This window comes from Corvus kubaryi, unplaced genomic scaffold, assembly GCF_017639235.1.
Source record: "Corvus kubaryi isolate FWS band 111438036 unplaced genomic scaffold, C.kubaryi_AGA036_p1.0 137, whole genome shotgun sequence".
Taxonomy (NCBI): Eukaryota; Metazoa; Chordata; class Aves; order Passeriformes; family Corvidae; genus Corvus; species Corvus kubaryi.
In genome coordinates, this window is record NW_024580671.1 from 26,857,987 (window position 1) to 26,875,428 (window position 17,442).

The window sequence follows — 17,442 nt, forward strand, 5'->3', positions numbered from 1 at the left end:
GCTCCGCGGGAGCCGCTGCAGCATCGCCGGGCTGCGGGTGCCGCTCGCTCGTCGGGCCGCTGCTCCGCTGCTCGCTGCCACGGCTCGGGGAGGAGAGAGCGAGCGGGGAGGGGAGGGGAGGGAGCGGGAGGGAGGGAGGGATCTCTCTTTACTGCAACTTCTCCCGGCTGGCGGCAATTTGTTGCACCCCCTTCCTCCTCCCCCAGCTCGGAGATGCTCTCCAGTGCGGGTGCGGGGGGGCGGGAGGGAAGTCAGTTCATCCCGCCGTCCCCGGGGCTCTTGCACAGATCGCTGGTCTCCCTTTGGGCTTGCACCTCCGCCGCCGGGGCTCCTCGTCGCCCGGCCCCAGGAATTTCCCCAGGCGCCGTGGCCGGCCCCGCTCCCTCGTCCGCCGTCCGCCCGCGGGGTCGACCCTGTCCCGGGGCCGCGCCCCGGCGGTGCCACCGCAACGCGCCCTCCGAGCAGCCGCGCCGGGCTACGGCGGGCTCTCTCAGTCTACAGGTTGATGCCTCCGCTGCAGCAATCCCCGCGGAAAACAGGAGCGCAAATGAAAGAATGTAATAAATCAGGGAGGGGAAAAAAAAAAAAAAAAAACAACAAACCAAACCAGCCCACAAAAAAATAATAAAAAAAAAAACCACGAAAAAAAACGAAACACCAAGGCTGTGATTTTGCTGCCGCCCTCCCACTCCAGGGGAAGGACCCTGCCGCGGCCACCGGCTGCCGTAGAGCAGCCGGGCCGGGGGGCGGGAAGGCCGGGGCGGTGCTGCGATGCGATGCGGAGCCGCTCCGCGGGGGCTGCGCGCTCGGCCCCGCCGTTGCGGGACGTGGTGTGGCCGCGGCCAGGGGCAGACGCGTGGTGGCGCTCCGCACCCGGGGGCCGCCCCGACGGCCGGGGCTGCCCGGTCAGGGCACCGATCTCCGTGGGCACAGGCGGGCGGCGGCGGCTCGGCGGTTCGGGGCAGGGCAGGGTTCACAGCCGCACACCGAAGTGCTGCCGGCCGCACAGCGGGGGCTGCCCGAGCCGGGCTCCCTCCCGGTGCCCTCTGCCCGCGCAGGCGGCGCAGCTCCGCGCCTCTCGTGTTCAAACGCCGCCGCTGCACCGCGCAACCTCCGCGGCGCCTGCGTGTCCCGCAGCGCGGCCGGCGCTGGCCCGCGGGGCGGAGCGTGGAGCGGGTGTCGGCGAGGTGCGAGCGGCGGGCGCGAAATGCGGGGAGAGGACTACAGCAGCGCGGGTGCGGACAGGGGCAGGTGCGGCTCGCAGCTCCGCGGAGGCTGCGGGCAGAGGGCTGGCGGCCAGAGCGCCCAGCGGCCTCGGCGGGGCGGACGGTGCTGCGCGGCCCGGCCCGGTACAGCGGAGGGGCCTTCCGCCGCGCAGCTCCGCGGAACGCTGGAAGTTGCGGTGCTGCTCGGGCTGGCTGTAGGTTCACTGCACAACACTGACGACGATGGTAACGCACCGACGGCCAGTGAGCTACCCCGGTTTCTCCGGGATAGACATCCATAGTTTTGGAGATTTAAACCAAGTACGGGAATACTTGCACGCTGAGAGCTTTGTTTTCCTAGCACCTTGGTTACGTCTGCATTTATGATGTGGATTGGGGTGGTTTCTTGTAATATTTCATATTTAAATATGTTCTTAATTTTAAGAAACCGGGAAAGGGTCTGTGGATGCTTGAAATGACAGATTAATAAAAGATCTGTATTTTTATTGCGCAAACATCTCCCATGCTGTTTATGATATGTGTTAAATTCATTCCTATGCCTTTTCTTTTTTCACAGATAGCACAGAGAAACATTAAAAACAACCATCTTCTGAATTTTAAACTTCACACAAATCCCTATAAACCCATGTATTGCATTTACTATATTTGAAGATTACAGCAATGCAATGTTAAAGCAATGTCATAGCTACACTAGAGAAATTCCACTGTAAATTCTTCATTCTGAAATGTACATTTTGGTGAGAAATTTGCCATGCTTGGGCGCAGTTCAAGTTGGGTTTTGTTTGTTTATTTGTCTTCTGGGTGAAAGAAAAAAGTGTCAAGTAGCTAAAGAAAATTCACACATTTTATACTTAAGCAAACACATCTCTCTCCCCCCTGCCCCCCCACCGACATTGCAGCTTTAAAATCCACAGGTAACTGGATTTTAAAAGTGTCAAACTTTAGAGTTTACACAGTCCAGGATAAGCAGTATGTATCTTTTAGTTTGAACACATTTAGAGAGAAATCCTCTGAAAAATTTTACTCATTGCTTTCCTTTTTGATTAAAAGCACATGAAGACCCACTGTCAATGGGTCAGAAGACCCAACTGCTTGTTCCTTGCTCCTTTCGAGGTGCAAGATGGTACCTTCTCCCATTTTAAACAAGTCTTACTTCTCTGACCTTCTGAATTAGACAAATATTCCTGGATTTTTCTGGCCTTTGGATTAGACCCTTCACAAACAAAACACCAGAACGTGGCATTGTGCTCCCTGGCTGCAGGGGAGTCACTCTACTTGCACACTAGTGGAAGTGGGAGCAAAATCTGGTTCAGTGCTCACACCGTACAGACATATTTAGTCTCATAGCAACAAGGAATTCCAGAAGACTTCCCATTTGAGAGGACAGTGGTACCTGGCAACGCCACTTGCTGTACTACATACGGTTCACTCTCACTTTTGTGTTATCTAAATAGCTTTGGACTTTCCAAATAGGATGAGCCCTATTCAAAAATATCCATCCTCAATTTCTTTATTTGTCAACTGCATAAAGATTTATAAAATATTAAAGATAATTCAAGTTACCAGTGTGGACTTTTCTGGAAGACTTTTTTGAATAAATTCCACTGATAAAAATTCCCCCTTATCTTTCAGCCAAGTAAGATTTTCATCCCCAACTAATGCAATAACACCTGTCAAACAACTTCTAAGCTGCTTAGGCCGTAACAGATTTGCAGACCTATCTCACTCTGCATTTCCAGGTTTTGTCCAGAGCTCTGACCCCATTCATCTCCAGTTACAATAGAGAGGCAAAAAGCCATGATCCTAGCAGTAGCTCCTGCCAGGGAACCACTCCACTGGAGTTTTCCCCATTGTGTTTTAAAGCTGAAGGAGCAATGCTCAGCACCTAAAAGCTGGTAAAGGGTAGTGATGGTGCTGGAAGACATTTCCAATATAGAAGACATTTGCAGCTGGGAAGAGAAGTGAGGAATGCATTTTCCTGATGATCAGGGAGCAAGAGCAAATGTGTGAGATAGAAGATCTTCTGAGATCTTACAAGAAAGCAGCAGGAAAATGAAGTGCATAATTTTGAAATGTGTGTTCTCTTTTGGAAATACAGCTCATTTGTTCTTTTTACCAAAAATTCAATGGAATTCTACAGAATTACTAAAAGTGAAACTCTGTAGCAAAGACAGCAGCCTTTGCTCAAGTATAGAGATTTGAAAAAATCATCTATACTCTGCATTTAATTTTGTGAAAAGATTCTACCAGACTCTGTGAGATTTATTCTTCACTACTGAGATATTTTATAAATAAAGATGTGCTAAAATTCCTGGAAAACAATCATGTTCAGATTGTATTCCACATACCTAGAAATAAAGTCCTACTATTTTCAGCTGTGCTAAATGCCTTTTGCATAACTATTTTATTCCTGTTCATGCAATAAACCCCCAAATTATGCACAGCCAATGCAGACCTAAATGCAGGAGCACTAAATATGACATTAGTCCATCTTCACTAATGAATTTGGAAGCTACTTCTGGCTTTGAAAAAAAAATAGAGCAGACAATAGCTATTATTAGGTTATCTAGACCAAACCTTTGCCAATGCCCACTGGATTTCATTTCTGTTACTTTTGAGTTACTCAGTCAATAGTCTGTCACCAGTCACTTGAGGTGATTATTCCAGCCCAGTGGTTCTCTCAGCTGGAATGTTTCTCCTGATGCTAAGTTTAACATTTTATTTTGTTGAAATTCACCCAGTTCATCTTTCACCTTTCACATATGCCTGAAGTAGCATTATAAAACCTTTTCCATTTTGAAACTAACCAAAATAGAATATATATTGAATATATAGGAATAAGCACAGATAAATATATTTCCACCAATTAGTTTTTGCAGAGTTTAAGTGGTTTTTCCTCGCTCTTCTGTCTGCATACCAATGGCTGCTTTGCATTTCTTTGCTTTTGAGCTAGGCACAACTACAGCAGTCCTCAAGATTTTATTCCTGATCTTCAGCTGATGCTGGGCAACTGCCACTGGAGTAGAAATTATCATCTAAAGAGATGCTATTGATCTCTGTTTTGTGACATGATGCAGCTACCATACGTACCACAAATACAGATTCATTTGACCATCTCCTTCCATGAACACCTACAATTTTCATTTTTTTCCCATGACTTACCAAATTAGGTGATATATTAATATATCTTTAATATTTTTGATACACTATATGCTGCTTCCTGTCCAGTCTCCTAGTGGCAGATTCATAAAAGGGATAGCACATCCTAGATAATTTAGAATTACCAATGTGCAATCTCCTTGCTAACAGTGCATGTTTACTTAGAACTTTTGATGGTTTAGGGGAGGGGTTTTTTTAAGTAATTTTGTTTCATTTTTCTTTTCAGTTGAATTATTTTGCTGTTCACATCTTCTTCCTACCGTCTTACTGACTTTTTATTCAGGTATGATTTTCTTCCTCTTTTCTATTTATAAAGAACTGTGCCAGCAGTTCATGCCATGTAGACAGTTGTTCACTGGGAACTCACTGAACATTCTCCCACACAGCAGTCACCATTTGGTAACAGCTTTTGGCCACTACCAAAGAAGGACCTGCCTAAGAAGTAGAGGTCCTGAGCCAAGCATTGTTGGCCACAGTCAAGCCCAGCAGTGCAGAAAGCAGGCAGCACCACACAGACAATTTTGGGGGTTTGTCCATCATTGTTTTTCATTGTCTCAGGCTCAGGGATGGGGAATGCTGGCTGTGGAGCATCTGCCACCTTGTCTCCGTCTCAAGAATAACCATGAGCTGCGGCCAAGCTGCAGGAAGGTCTCCCATCTTGTCTTTGTCTCGGCAGCCACATGGCACTAAACTGAGGTGGTGAACACCTTTTGTGTGTAAAGGGCCTTCTCTTTGGTATACTTTTGTTACTAATATGGCTGTTGCTACTGTGCATTTCCTATTCCATCGCTGTTTGCTTTCAGTCAATTTTTGTCTCAACCCACAGTCTCTGCCTTTGGCCCTCTCTCACCAGAGAGGGGTGGGAGAAAGGGGAGTGGCCTATTTGGTGTTTAATTACTAGCAGGTGTTAAACCACCACATATAGTCAAACAATGCTACTATGTTCCTTCATCCATGTTGTATTCATGGATCATCCTCCTCACATCTGCCTACCAGTAAATCTCCCATTATATAATTCAAATCTTCAAGCAGTTCAGTTCTGAAATGTTGCTTTTGTCCTCTCTCATTTTACTTTATATGCTCCACCTGTTACAGGGAGCACCTCATTTTGCAGTAGCTGCTCTGACACATTTAACAGCACAATTATAGATGACTTGGTAACCACCCATTGACTAAAAATAACCTAGCAACTGAAGACACACTTGGGTATTTATACTTAGATATCCCAGAGGAACCCTTCACAGTTCCTGTAGCTGGGGAAAACATATGTATCTCACCAAATGCAGTAGGCTAGGAATCCTCAGGGGTGGGGGCGGAGGGACGTAGGGGAAGTGATAACATTGCACAGCTGAAAGATTTTCCAGACAACACTCTGCCAGCTAATCCAACTCCTATCCAACTAGCTCTGCAATTAAGGTTTCCTACTGAGAACAATGACAGCATTATGACCTGGGGAATTTTCTACATATAAAAACCTCCTTGCATCTGGGTTTGAAAAATTTAGAGCCTTAAAAAATCCAGCTCCTACACTTTTGGTATTTGCAACCATTACAGATCCCAAGGAACTATAATGCCAGTATGCATATGAGAAAATACATGAGTTGCAATGAATGAGCTACCAATGAGGAGGGAGACAGGCAGCATATCCTCTGTGAAGAATCTGCAGTGCTGAAACTCATTCTTGCCTTCCAAAGTATAGATTTTTTTTAAATTCAAGATGTACCAAGTTTTCACACAACCCATTCAGGAAGAAATATTCTGATGTCTGAAGAAAGAGACATCTAAATGATGTGATTTAATTTCTGTGATACATGATTACATATGCTATGACTGCCTGTGGCTAGTTTTATATTTGAGCAGAAGAAGAAACTTGGAATTTAATGGAAAGAACCCCATGTGTCTTAAGAGAGAACTTGTATTACTGCAGTGTCCATCTGCCCATCCTTTTTCTACTACCCATTTTTTCTGGTTTATCTATGGCTTTCATCCATTCTTGTCTTCAAAATATGCTTTTGTTCACCTAAAAAGACCTGAATAGTTAGCAAATTACAGCAACAAAGAGAACTACTAATCTCAAAGAGAGATTGTACAATGCCTTAAAGGCCTTTCTACCTGCCTTCAGTTGTAAGATTTTTGTCTTGAAATGAAGTGTTCAAATGAGGTTGGGTGGGCTTTGAACAACCTGATCTAGTGAAAGACATCCCTACCCATGGCAGAGAGCTTGGACTAGATGATCTTTTGAAGTCCCTTCCAACACAAACTATTCGGTGATTCTATGATAATTCAGAGAGAGCATACAACTATTGAAACTCACAGTTAAGATTAGTGTGCAAGGCATAGGCTCAAACATTCCAATGACTGTAGGGCTATTCACAAAAATCACAATGAAATTGAAGGGGCCTAGTCTCATTTATTTTTTTAATGTATTTTAAGATCATCCAGACTTTTAAATACTTCTCAAAATATAATTGTTTACTCTTTTTTTTTTTTTCAGAAAAATGATTTGTTTTATAACCAGGATGATTAAACACATAAAATTAAGGGAATGTAGTTATGATCCAGGTTTCCAGCATCAATTCTTTAGGATCTTAAAAAATATGCAGCTAAAATGTTGCAACATTCAGGGAGTAAGTTCTTTATTGAGAATAAGACCCATGGAGAAAGCCATGCTGAATACACACAAACTCTATGAGCCATGTCACAGCAAACCTTTATATAATAGCCAATAGCAGTGTTGTATGGAAAAGTGAATAAGCTATTGGATTTGCAATGTTTGTTTCTTTCTCCCATCTTAGTGGAGGGGGAAAATTAAAAAATCCCAAAAAACCAATTCTACAAAAATGAATTCTGCCATAAAAACTCATACTCATTGGCAATTTAACCAATGACCTCTTTGACCTGTAGTTTTAACTTTAACCAGAGAACCTCCTTTACATTTCCTTAGATTTTGACTTTCCACATCAAAACCTGGGTATTAAAAAATTGATCAGGAAATTAATTTAGACGTCAACGGCCATTTGGAATTCTTTCCAGTAGCAATTCTTATTCTAGTATGTATAAAAGTGAGCTGCAGCAAAAGGGATGCATATCCAGAACAAACCAGGCACCTCCACAATAAATTAGAACAGGTTCTGAACATACGGGGAAGAGACAACAACTGCACCTCATGTTTGAGCACATTGAGTGATACTACTGAGAGAAGTAATCTTTGGTTGCTACTAAGCTAGTGAAAGGGAAACAAATTTTTCAGACAAATGTTAAGTGCACATGGTTTAAAAATTACTCAAAACCTCAAATAAACATTTAAAATTTTTACATGCACAAAATTAACAATTATTACATTTTACATATAAATTAAAATGGATTTACCACTATGGCACTCTTTTCTTTAACCTAAAATTTCTCATGTTTTCAAGAGATTATAAGACTATGACATTAAAAGAGACCCAGAATTTTATTTATTAAGTTTCTGCTGGGCCTGTTTTCAGGAATAAGTAAAGGTGAAATGGTTGTTAAATTTAAATATTTTATCTGAATACAGAGACTTCTTTGTCATTCTGAAGTATAAAATAATCATTTTACAAGCCATTCATGTATAATATAATCCACTAGTTCTTGACAGTAAAGAAAAAGTATTAATTAATCTCTAGCTATTATTAAATATGGCCAGTTAATACTAAATGGTATAAGACTTTTTTTTTTTTCAGTTGGAAGAAAATGGATTATTGAAAGCTAATCTGAGGTTTATGACTGGACTCTGTGGAATTAATACACTGGAGGCCGATCTATTTACACCTGGCTGAGATAATGGCAGGAACTGCAGATTAATATAACCTTCTCTTGCATGCACAACCTATTCATTATTTGCTTGTCTGTTTGTTTTTGTAGGAAGTTTATTTCTTCTATTTACCAGATACATCAGGAGGCCTATAACTTACTATAGTTAATGAAGTAGCCACTCCATAGAACCTTTTCACAAAACTTTTTGTGGAAAACATATTTTAAGAGGCAAACAACCTCTTTGGTTTTGTTTTAAATTATGATGTGCTAATAGGAACCATTTTTCTGCATGCTTACATTGTTTTGAAGTAGAAAGCTTTAATTACAAGGTGAAATGGAGCATCTGAGATACTTGGCATTTAACAAAAAAGCCAGTATTAAAATATGACCCCTGGTACATGGAAGAGTGACAGCGCACAGCTTGAACTAACTCTGTAAAAATCCTGGAGATACTGTAGCTGATTCCACTGGATTTCAGCCGGATAAAGCATTACAAAGAGCATTATACAAACAATGTAAGAAATAAAACATCCTCCTCTACAACAGAATATACACTGTCCCTTGGACACTGCTTAACCTTAAATAGAGAAGGAGTGCCAAGTCCTGGGTGGTTTTAGCATCACACCTGTGCTGGACTGTCCCACTCATCATCATACTCATCATCAGACTTTAAACAAAAGATAAAAATCCTTCTCTAATTTCTTAGTGCACACTCAGTGAAAGCCCCACACCCACAGCCCATGTACTGCACAGATGCAAGTTCACAAGCCCTTATGTTTTCAGTTGTCTGTGTCCATATATGAAAGGGGAGATGAGTCATGATAACTAATTGTTCCTGACTGAACAGGAGTGTGCAAGGTAATATGTAGATAGTAAGGATGATACAGGCATTACATCTTGAATAGAGTATAAATCTTAAACTAGCGGATTGGTTAAGCCATACCTGCAGAAACAGCTTTGACCTTAAAGTCACAGTAAAAATCTGAGTCTGGGTTACCACACCAGTGTATTGATATAGTGGTAATAGAAATTAGATTAGTATAATATTATACATTGAATGGCTACTATATGAGAAGTAGACATATCAGAAGTGGGCAATGATGAATTGAAGTTTTTATGCATGAATTATTACAACATACAGATTAGATATTGTATTCAATTTTTTTTAAATACTTTACTTTTTTTTTAATGAAAAAATGTTTATTTAGTTTTTGTTTAACATTTCAGAGGAAACCGGTATAGTCTATTCTGTCAGTAAAGCACAGAATAATAGGTCAGTAACACAGTTTATAAACTACGCTCTCAATCCATGCCATAGTGCTTTGAGAATGTGTCAACACTCAGCGATTTCCTTACCCAGCTCAAAAGCATCTTGGAAGCACCCCGGGCAATGTCTCATATACAGCCATTGAGGGTTATCCGCTCCAAAATAGCTGTTATAATCTGAATGGAAGAACCATAAATGATTCAATTGAAATCATGTCTGAAAATGCAAAAGGAAACGAACACAGAACAAACTATAACATTAGTGGGTCTAACAGCGTGCACACCTGAAGGTCTAGAATTGAAGACTTTGGTGTTTCCCCCTACTGTCATCCTACTCTATGAGACAGCTACTTTAAGATGCTGAGAATAGTACTTACAAAATTGACCTTAGCTGATTTTTAGAAGAGTTATTTTACATCACTTCAGACATAAAGTTAACCAAAAACATCCAGTCACCTCTGACACAACTGAAACTTGGTAGAATCTCTCTTCCCACCCTTTCTTCTTTTCTATTTGAAAGAGTTTAAGTATTCATTATCTTCCCTATAAAGTGGTTATAGTATAGTACCTAGCACCTACCTAGTCGTAGCTTTCATAGTAAAACCATCTTAAAGAAAACCACAGAGGATAAATACTGGATCCACATGCAGCTTGCTTTGTGGATTTTTTTAACTTTACAAAGAAACTGTACCAGAAAAAGCCTTTTTTTTCCACAAAAAACTAACATAATTCTATACAATCAGAACAGATCAAATTCCTAAAACACATGACAATTACTTCTAGAAATGAGGGACTAGTAAAAAGCAGTATATTAAGTAGAATAATTGTTACGGTAAAAAGGATATCTTGGATTTATTTTGAATAATAACCATATTTTTTATTGTTTTCTCTTTGAAGACATGTAACACATTTTTATTTTCTTCTATTAGGAACCATTAGGTTTTAATTTTTTTTTTTTCAAAATCACTACAGAACAATAAAAGGGGGGGCTATAAGAAGCAGGTGTGTACTTTATGTAGTAAACTGAAATATCAAATAGTATGAGCAAGATAGCATCTAATTGTATATTAAATATCACCTGAGGGATCAGCAAGGCAATCAGCAAGTAATCAGAAGTTATTTTGTTGCAGAAAACACGTGCAACTGGTATCAATCCTAAGGACATACCATAGGCATGAAGATGTTTATGAATAATGTTGTCCTATCAAAATGGATAGAATCAGTATATGACCAATGACCTCCTGTTGTGAGAAATAGCTCCAATTTACTTTGTCATAAGAAAAAGGCCTTACTCTTTCCAGATTATGTATCCTGCTGCTCCTCATACAGAAAAGTATTCTCGAGAAATCAGTCATTAAAAAAAGTGATACAACTGTAACTGCTACTGTTTCATTTTCTTTTTCCAGGTATACTACCAAATATGTGTAATCTTCTTTCTTACAGACACAAAATAGGACAGAAATTCTCTAACAGGAATTTGAATTTTCCACTGTTTGTGATGATCTTATTTTTTTAACTGGCTGACTATCAGAACTGAGTTTTGTAAACAGGTATTTTTTCCTTTTTTTTTTTTTTAAACTACAATAATCTTTATCATCCCAATTATTTTTGTGTGATTTATACTGTGTCTTAAAGAGGATTAATTTGACCAAAACATAAAATATTTCCTATTTTTTAAGAAGATAAAAATAATCCTTTGAGTTACATTTTTCCTGAAGATTTTGGTAGATATTTTAGTGTTGCTGCACTATGACAAAGTATTTTTACAGGAAATTTCTGGTAACAAAGGATTTTACTAAAATAATGCTCGCTAACCAGAGACATGTATAAACTAAAAATTGAAAAGATGTTAGGATGTACAACAACTGAGACAAAATACTGCCTCACTAACAATTGTGAAATAAACCTTCCTCTCCTTGACTTCACTGATAATTTTTTCTTCAATCCTGCACCAACTTATATTACACAATCTGGAATTCTGATTAAGAATCAGGTCCTGCATTTACTGAAAAACTGAAAGAAAAGATGGTTGTACTGAGTCTTTTACTAAATCCAGAAAATGGCAATACATGACACTGGGAGCAGCCTGATGGTTGTGAATTCAAGTGAGGATTGGGACTTGATGCTTCTGGCTCCTTTTGTACTTAAGAGTTGCAATAGTGTACTTCTTTCTTTCATTTTTGGTCCTTGTGTCTAGAGGAGTATATGTTATGTATGTGTACAATAGAGGATATCAACCCCATTCAATCCGCAATACTCATAGAGATAAGAAAAAAAAAATTACAAAGCTCTTTTCTCCTGCATTGTGAGGAAAGGCTTAACCATGGCATAATATAATACTCATCTTGAGAAGCGTTTATACTGTCACTCATATGGGAATGTTATTAAAAGCAATTCTATGCAGTACATATTCAAACAACAATAGTTGTTTGAATGGCAAACAAGCAACCTCATGAACCCCAGCACAAATGAGGCCTGTTCTTCTGTATCTTTGCATCTTGCATTTAACTGCAATTAACTGAATTCCTACAGCTGAATATTTTTTAAGACCATGTCAATTCCCTACACTTAATGCTGTAGGAGAGGACATAGTATTGGGATATTTATAGGGTCTCTATCTTCTAATGATGATTTCATAGGCATTTTGATTTAACTCAATCACTAAATTAGAAAGCTTTACATGGAAGCACAACAGATATCTTGTTTTCTGAGCCTCAAAAGCTACAGAGCCCTCTTCATTGTCCTTACTGACTGCTCACACTATTCCACATCTCTTACTTGTACAGTTTGTCTGCTGCTACTACTTCCTACAAGTAAAAACAAAACAAGCCATAGCAAAACAATTTTTTTTTTATGAAGTCATTGCAGCAACTTTTATCCTAGGATGGAAATCTCTCACCAAGTCCTTTCCAAAAGCCTTGGGAATACTGAATACTCTTTTTCTGCTCCTTGGTGTTAATGTCCTGAGCCTCACATTCAGATTTTAACACTGACCAGCACTCAGCCAGGCAAATTATCAAATCAAGTTATAGTGGCTTACCAATTTACCTCCCATCAGCACTAAAGCAATACCTTGTTAACCTGCTGTAACTGCGTGGTATGTCTGAATTGAACACATGTGAGTGAAGGTTATTTCAGAAAGAAAGGACAGACTGAAAGAGCAGCCTATATCCACAAGGAAAAAGTAGAGTAGACATTTGAGCTGTTTAACTTTAAAGGCAATTAGGCAATGAAATTACTTGCCTGAGGAGGTAGTTTAGACAATATAATGAGAAGTGCTTAAAATAGAATAAACTATTTACGAGACAGATAGAGATGTAAATAATCCTCCATGTTTTGAGCTTGATGAATCAGGAGAAGTATCTTTTCTATTCAAATGTCTGACTATAAAATGGTATTCTCTTTCTTTGGGAACAGCTTTCCAACTTATGACTGTTTACACCTGTTCTGAATACTAAAGTGAAACTGCACTCCAAAAGGCAGTTTAACCTCACTGTATCATTATAAAGTAGATTTATTCATAACAAGCATCTATGAAAAACTTCCAACAAAAAAGCCCTTAGTCAGGGAGATGCACATTGTTGCAAAAATGGATTGTTTCTCTAAGTGCTTATATGGCCCCATTGCTATAGCATCCAAGTGCCTTACAAACATTAATGAATGTATTCTCACAACACCCCTGGGAGATAGAGATAGTATTATTAGCTAATGCACAAAGAGTAGCTTGTCCAAAGTCACACAGAAAGTCTGTGGCACAGCCAAGATTCAAAACTGTGATTTCCTGCCCACTGCTGTAAGCATGACTATATTCTCCTGTCCATATACAGAATTTCAAAATATGTTACATATAACCTCAGATCTTTACACAATAAGCCTTTCTGTTCAGCTGTAGATCCAACCACTGACTTAATAAAGAAAAATAACTTTGTTTATCGGGAAGGTTCATTACAGCAACAAATTTGCAGGTTACTCAAACAATGACAGTTATATGGACCATAACTGGTACTGATATATGAGAGCAATGAAAGAGAATTCCCAGATCATCACATTCAGAACAGGAGGCATCATATCCAGAACATGACTTTGATACCTAAATATCCTCCTTCAAACAATATACATTATACAGAGAAGTCTTGTTTTTAGAATAAAGGGAAGGGAAAAAAAAGAAGAAAAAGAAAGGCTAGCTGTATTCCCCAAATAGTTCCATTTGGGTAAACTATTTCTGCAATAAAAAGACACACATTGTATTTCCAGCTGTAATGAGGTCAGACCTTGAGGGACAACTGCAGTAAGTGTATTTACACCTGAATATCAGGGAAGAGAATATGACTTATTTAATAATAATAATTTAATAGTATAATCATGTAAATATATTATATTGAGAGATAGATAGATAGATAGATAGATAGAGTTTTGCAGACATTTAATGAATTCAGAGATCAAATGATAGCAGGATTCTTCTAAATCAGGAACACAGCAATTTGTCTTTTATTTTGGCAGAGGGGAAGCACAGGCATTACATTTTTTCTCAAGTGCTAAACAATTTAAAAAGAGAAAATTGTGGACATCTGCTTAAATAATGGAAAAAGGTATGAAGGTATAGTGGATCACAAAGTGAATAATGATCCAAAAATACAATATTATTGTAACAAAGTGAAGCATAATCTTGGAATTCATTGGCAGAAAAAAAAGACAATGTAAGTAGTGTCTCCTGAAGTTCCAACAACAGCACTTCTCTCAGTTTGTGGCTTCATCTTTTAAGAAAGATGTAGATAAATTAGACCTGCTTTTAATTAGGGCTACCAGTATAGGAAAGAGGATTTACATTAGATGCTAACTGAAAACAGCTCATCTGTCAGGACAGTTAAATAATGGAGCTGTTTATTATTGATAGTGAATCTACATTTCAACACATGTTTAAGAATAATTTAATAAATACCCATTGGGGCAATCCTGATTCACATAAGAGAATAGATCAGACTGTGTCCTCAGATCCATTTTAGCCTAACACATACATTTAATCACTGCACAAACAGTCATTCAGATCAATTATTGTCCAAGAACTCCTATTGTAGAATCTCTTATTCCCTCTCTCCCCATCTCTATTACTTTCCCTTCTTTTCTTTCTTCCTCTTTCACCCATCAGTTCTCTCTCTTTCAGCCCTCCCTCTGTCCTTTCTGTGTGCACTTAAAGTCACACATCCCTATTTGGACTGGAAATTCCTGAGATGTCTACCTTTAGCAACCTTAGCATGCTAAGGAACATCCTATTCTTAGAGATCAGATATCTGTTCCCTACAGACTACCTCAAGATCCAAATTTAGATAAAATATTATTTAAGGTCCTCATATTCTCACTACAGGACCAGAAAACTGCAATGAGTGGGTACTTCTGGGTAATTTTTATTATCATTTTTATTACCAGAGTAATAGAAAAATTAGGAAGATAGACTGTACATTAGCAAAATTACCAGGTTAGAGAAAAAGAGACTCTTGATATTAAAGTACTTAGGTGCTCAGTTCAGTTGCAGGAACACTTTTTCATTTTCTCTGGTTCTCCCAAGTACACGGCAAGATTTTTTTGCCTGTTCGCTACCATCACAGCTACCTGTTCATGTTAGCACATGCAAAAAACTTCCTCCAATTTAACTGTTGCTCATGGATTGTTCTGTTTCATAAAAACCAGTGTCATGTGAAAGACAAAAAACTGTCCTGTACCACAAGTTTGTCTCCTTTCATTTCTTTTGAGACAGGGATTGGGCAGAGATAAATGGAAGTGCACTCAAATGAAAGGATAATAGGATTTAACAGTTCATAGTTCCAGGTGAAATGCAGTCAAATAGGTGTGTAGAAACTGTTTCTAACAAAGGACTAAAGGAAGACTTTACATGTGGACCACCCTCTTGGAGATATAATCCCCTCTGGGACTGTTTTGTAATACTGAGATCAGGCCATGTTATCTGGTTAGAACAAGTTACTGTTTTCTTCGCCCTACTTTGTTCCCACATATAAAAAGCTGACTGTGATAAACTATTCAGTTATCTGAAATTATACAAAAGCCATAACAATATCAATAAATGTATTTTGGCTTTTTGAAATAGCAGCCTGCATAGCTCCCACTAAGAAGGAGTACAGTCCCTTATACAAAAAATCCATATTCACTAACATAGATGTTATTAGAATAGCTATGTTTATGTGCAGTTTAGAAGTGACAGTACAAAGGATTGACTAAAAACCCACACCTCTGGCTAGTCCAGAAGTGTACACATGAAGCAAAGTCCTTACTTGAAGAGAAAATCAGCCTTTGCCTAGAATGTGCAAGAACCTGCAGGATGCTTTTCAGACAATCTGGAAAGAAAGACTAGTGAAATTACAGTGGGTACCAGAGAGCCCACTTACAAGATGTTAGCAAGGGCCCTCTGCTGTGAAGTTTGTGGAATGCCTGGCCAAACACTAATGAAGAAAGCCACAGGAATCCCATACTGGAAACTGAAAGTTAAGCTGTTAAATATGAACATATGGAGCTAGGAAAGCTGTAGGAATCCCAGATAGTTTTGATGGTTTAGACAATGACATTTGTCATTCCTCATAGGATGATCATATGAGATCAATGAGAGGAGTCTCAGAATTGTGAGTATCAGTTAAAATTGATGGCTTCACTTAAAAGGGACAACCACCATCAACACAATCAGTGAAGGGAGTCATGATGACTGAAAAAAACCCCATAACATTTCACTTGACATTTGGTCATGATCAGCATTGTGCTAACTTTACCAGGAGCTAAGAGATTGTCAACAACATATAGGGGGAAATCTTAGAGAATGGCAAGTGAAGCAAATTCATTTTCTCTTGTCAAAGGTGATACTTCTATTGTTTGCATTACTAATCTCTGATATAGCATGACAATTCTAAAACACAGAAATCTAGTTGTGGGGTAAATTTTTGTTATTTTTGGTTTTGCTTGGTTTTGTGACTGTGCTTGACTGCGGGAAAGCACACAGCCTTTCTGACTTTCACACAGAAAACAAGGGCCCAATGAGTGAGAAAAATTTGAGGAGTCACTGCTAGCTATCACCTAGAATCTCAAATGAAAACATGAGTCTGCTTCATGTAGCTTCATTTCACTTGGTAACACAGATAATTTCCTTTCATTTTACAGAGCCTTAGAGTCACAGAGTAGTTCAAGTTAGAAGGAACTTCTGGAGGTCATCTGGTCAAATCCCCCTGCTCAGAGCAGAGTCATCTGGCAATAAAGGTCACTCAGAACTGTTTCTCTGGGAAGATGCAGATCACCAAACCCTGGTGAACATCCTCTTCTAGTGTTCAAACACCCTTACAGATAAAAAATTATTTTAAAAAATTGTATTTAAATTGATGTCCATTTTCTCTTGTCTCATCATAATAATTTAGGCAAAACTCAACCAAAATGGAAGAAATCAGAGGAAACTGTCTCTAAGAGAAGAGGGTGACAGAAGCAGTTGTTGTTCAGCTGAGCAGTAGCATGCAACACTAACTACCACATGTATCTACAGGCCACCATAGCAATGTCTTCCATGGGCTTCCATGTACACAAAAATTTTACTCTACATGAGTCCTGGCAATAAGTTACATAGATAATCTTTTCTTGTTCCAAAACTTTATATAGAATTTATGTTATTTGCTTAGGACAAACATGACACCTACCTGACTGTCTAAGAAACAGAAATTTGCAAAACACTGACAAAAGCCTGAACTAAGGCAGCTTACAATATTTATTGTTAAAAAGTTTAAGGGAACATTTTAAAACCCATGTAGAACATGCACACAGCATACAAAAAATTAAAATATCAATAGAATTTTCAAACTTTGCTCAAATTATCAGAGAATAAATTCCAAATGAAGGAGTAAAGAGGTTAAGGAAAATAAGAGCAAAGTATTAACTGCTTTTGAAATAATCTTTACAATTCTGCTGATTTTATTTTGTTTAATTAAAGGTTAATAGTTTGGACTTTTCATCACTAGTGAGTAACATA

General features: G+C 39.1%; 1 protein-coding gene across 9 annotated transcripts in view; it reads right to left on the reverse strand.

The window, feature by feature from the left end:
* Window positions 1–17,442, reverse strand: part of TAFA5 (TAFA chemokine like family member 5) — a 525,365-nt gene that overhangs the window by 411,306 nt on the left and 96,617 nt on the right. For 8 of the 9 annotated variants that reach the window (XR_006014447.1, XR_006014446.1, XR_006014445.1 and 5 more), the window contains exon 2: window positions 9,522–9,608. The exons of the other annotated variant lie outside the window; for it this stretch is intronic. Coding sequence is in view for 4 of the 8 variants with exons in the window: in XM_042018262.1 (XP_041874196.1) it covers window positions 9,522–9,608 (87 nt within the window). In the remaining 4 variants the exon portion in view is untranslated. The remainder of the gene's footprint in view (window positions 1–9,521; window positions 9,609–17,442) is intronic. 9 annotated transcript variants of the gene reach the window in all.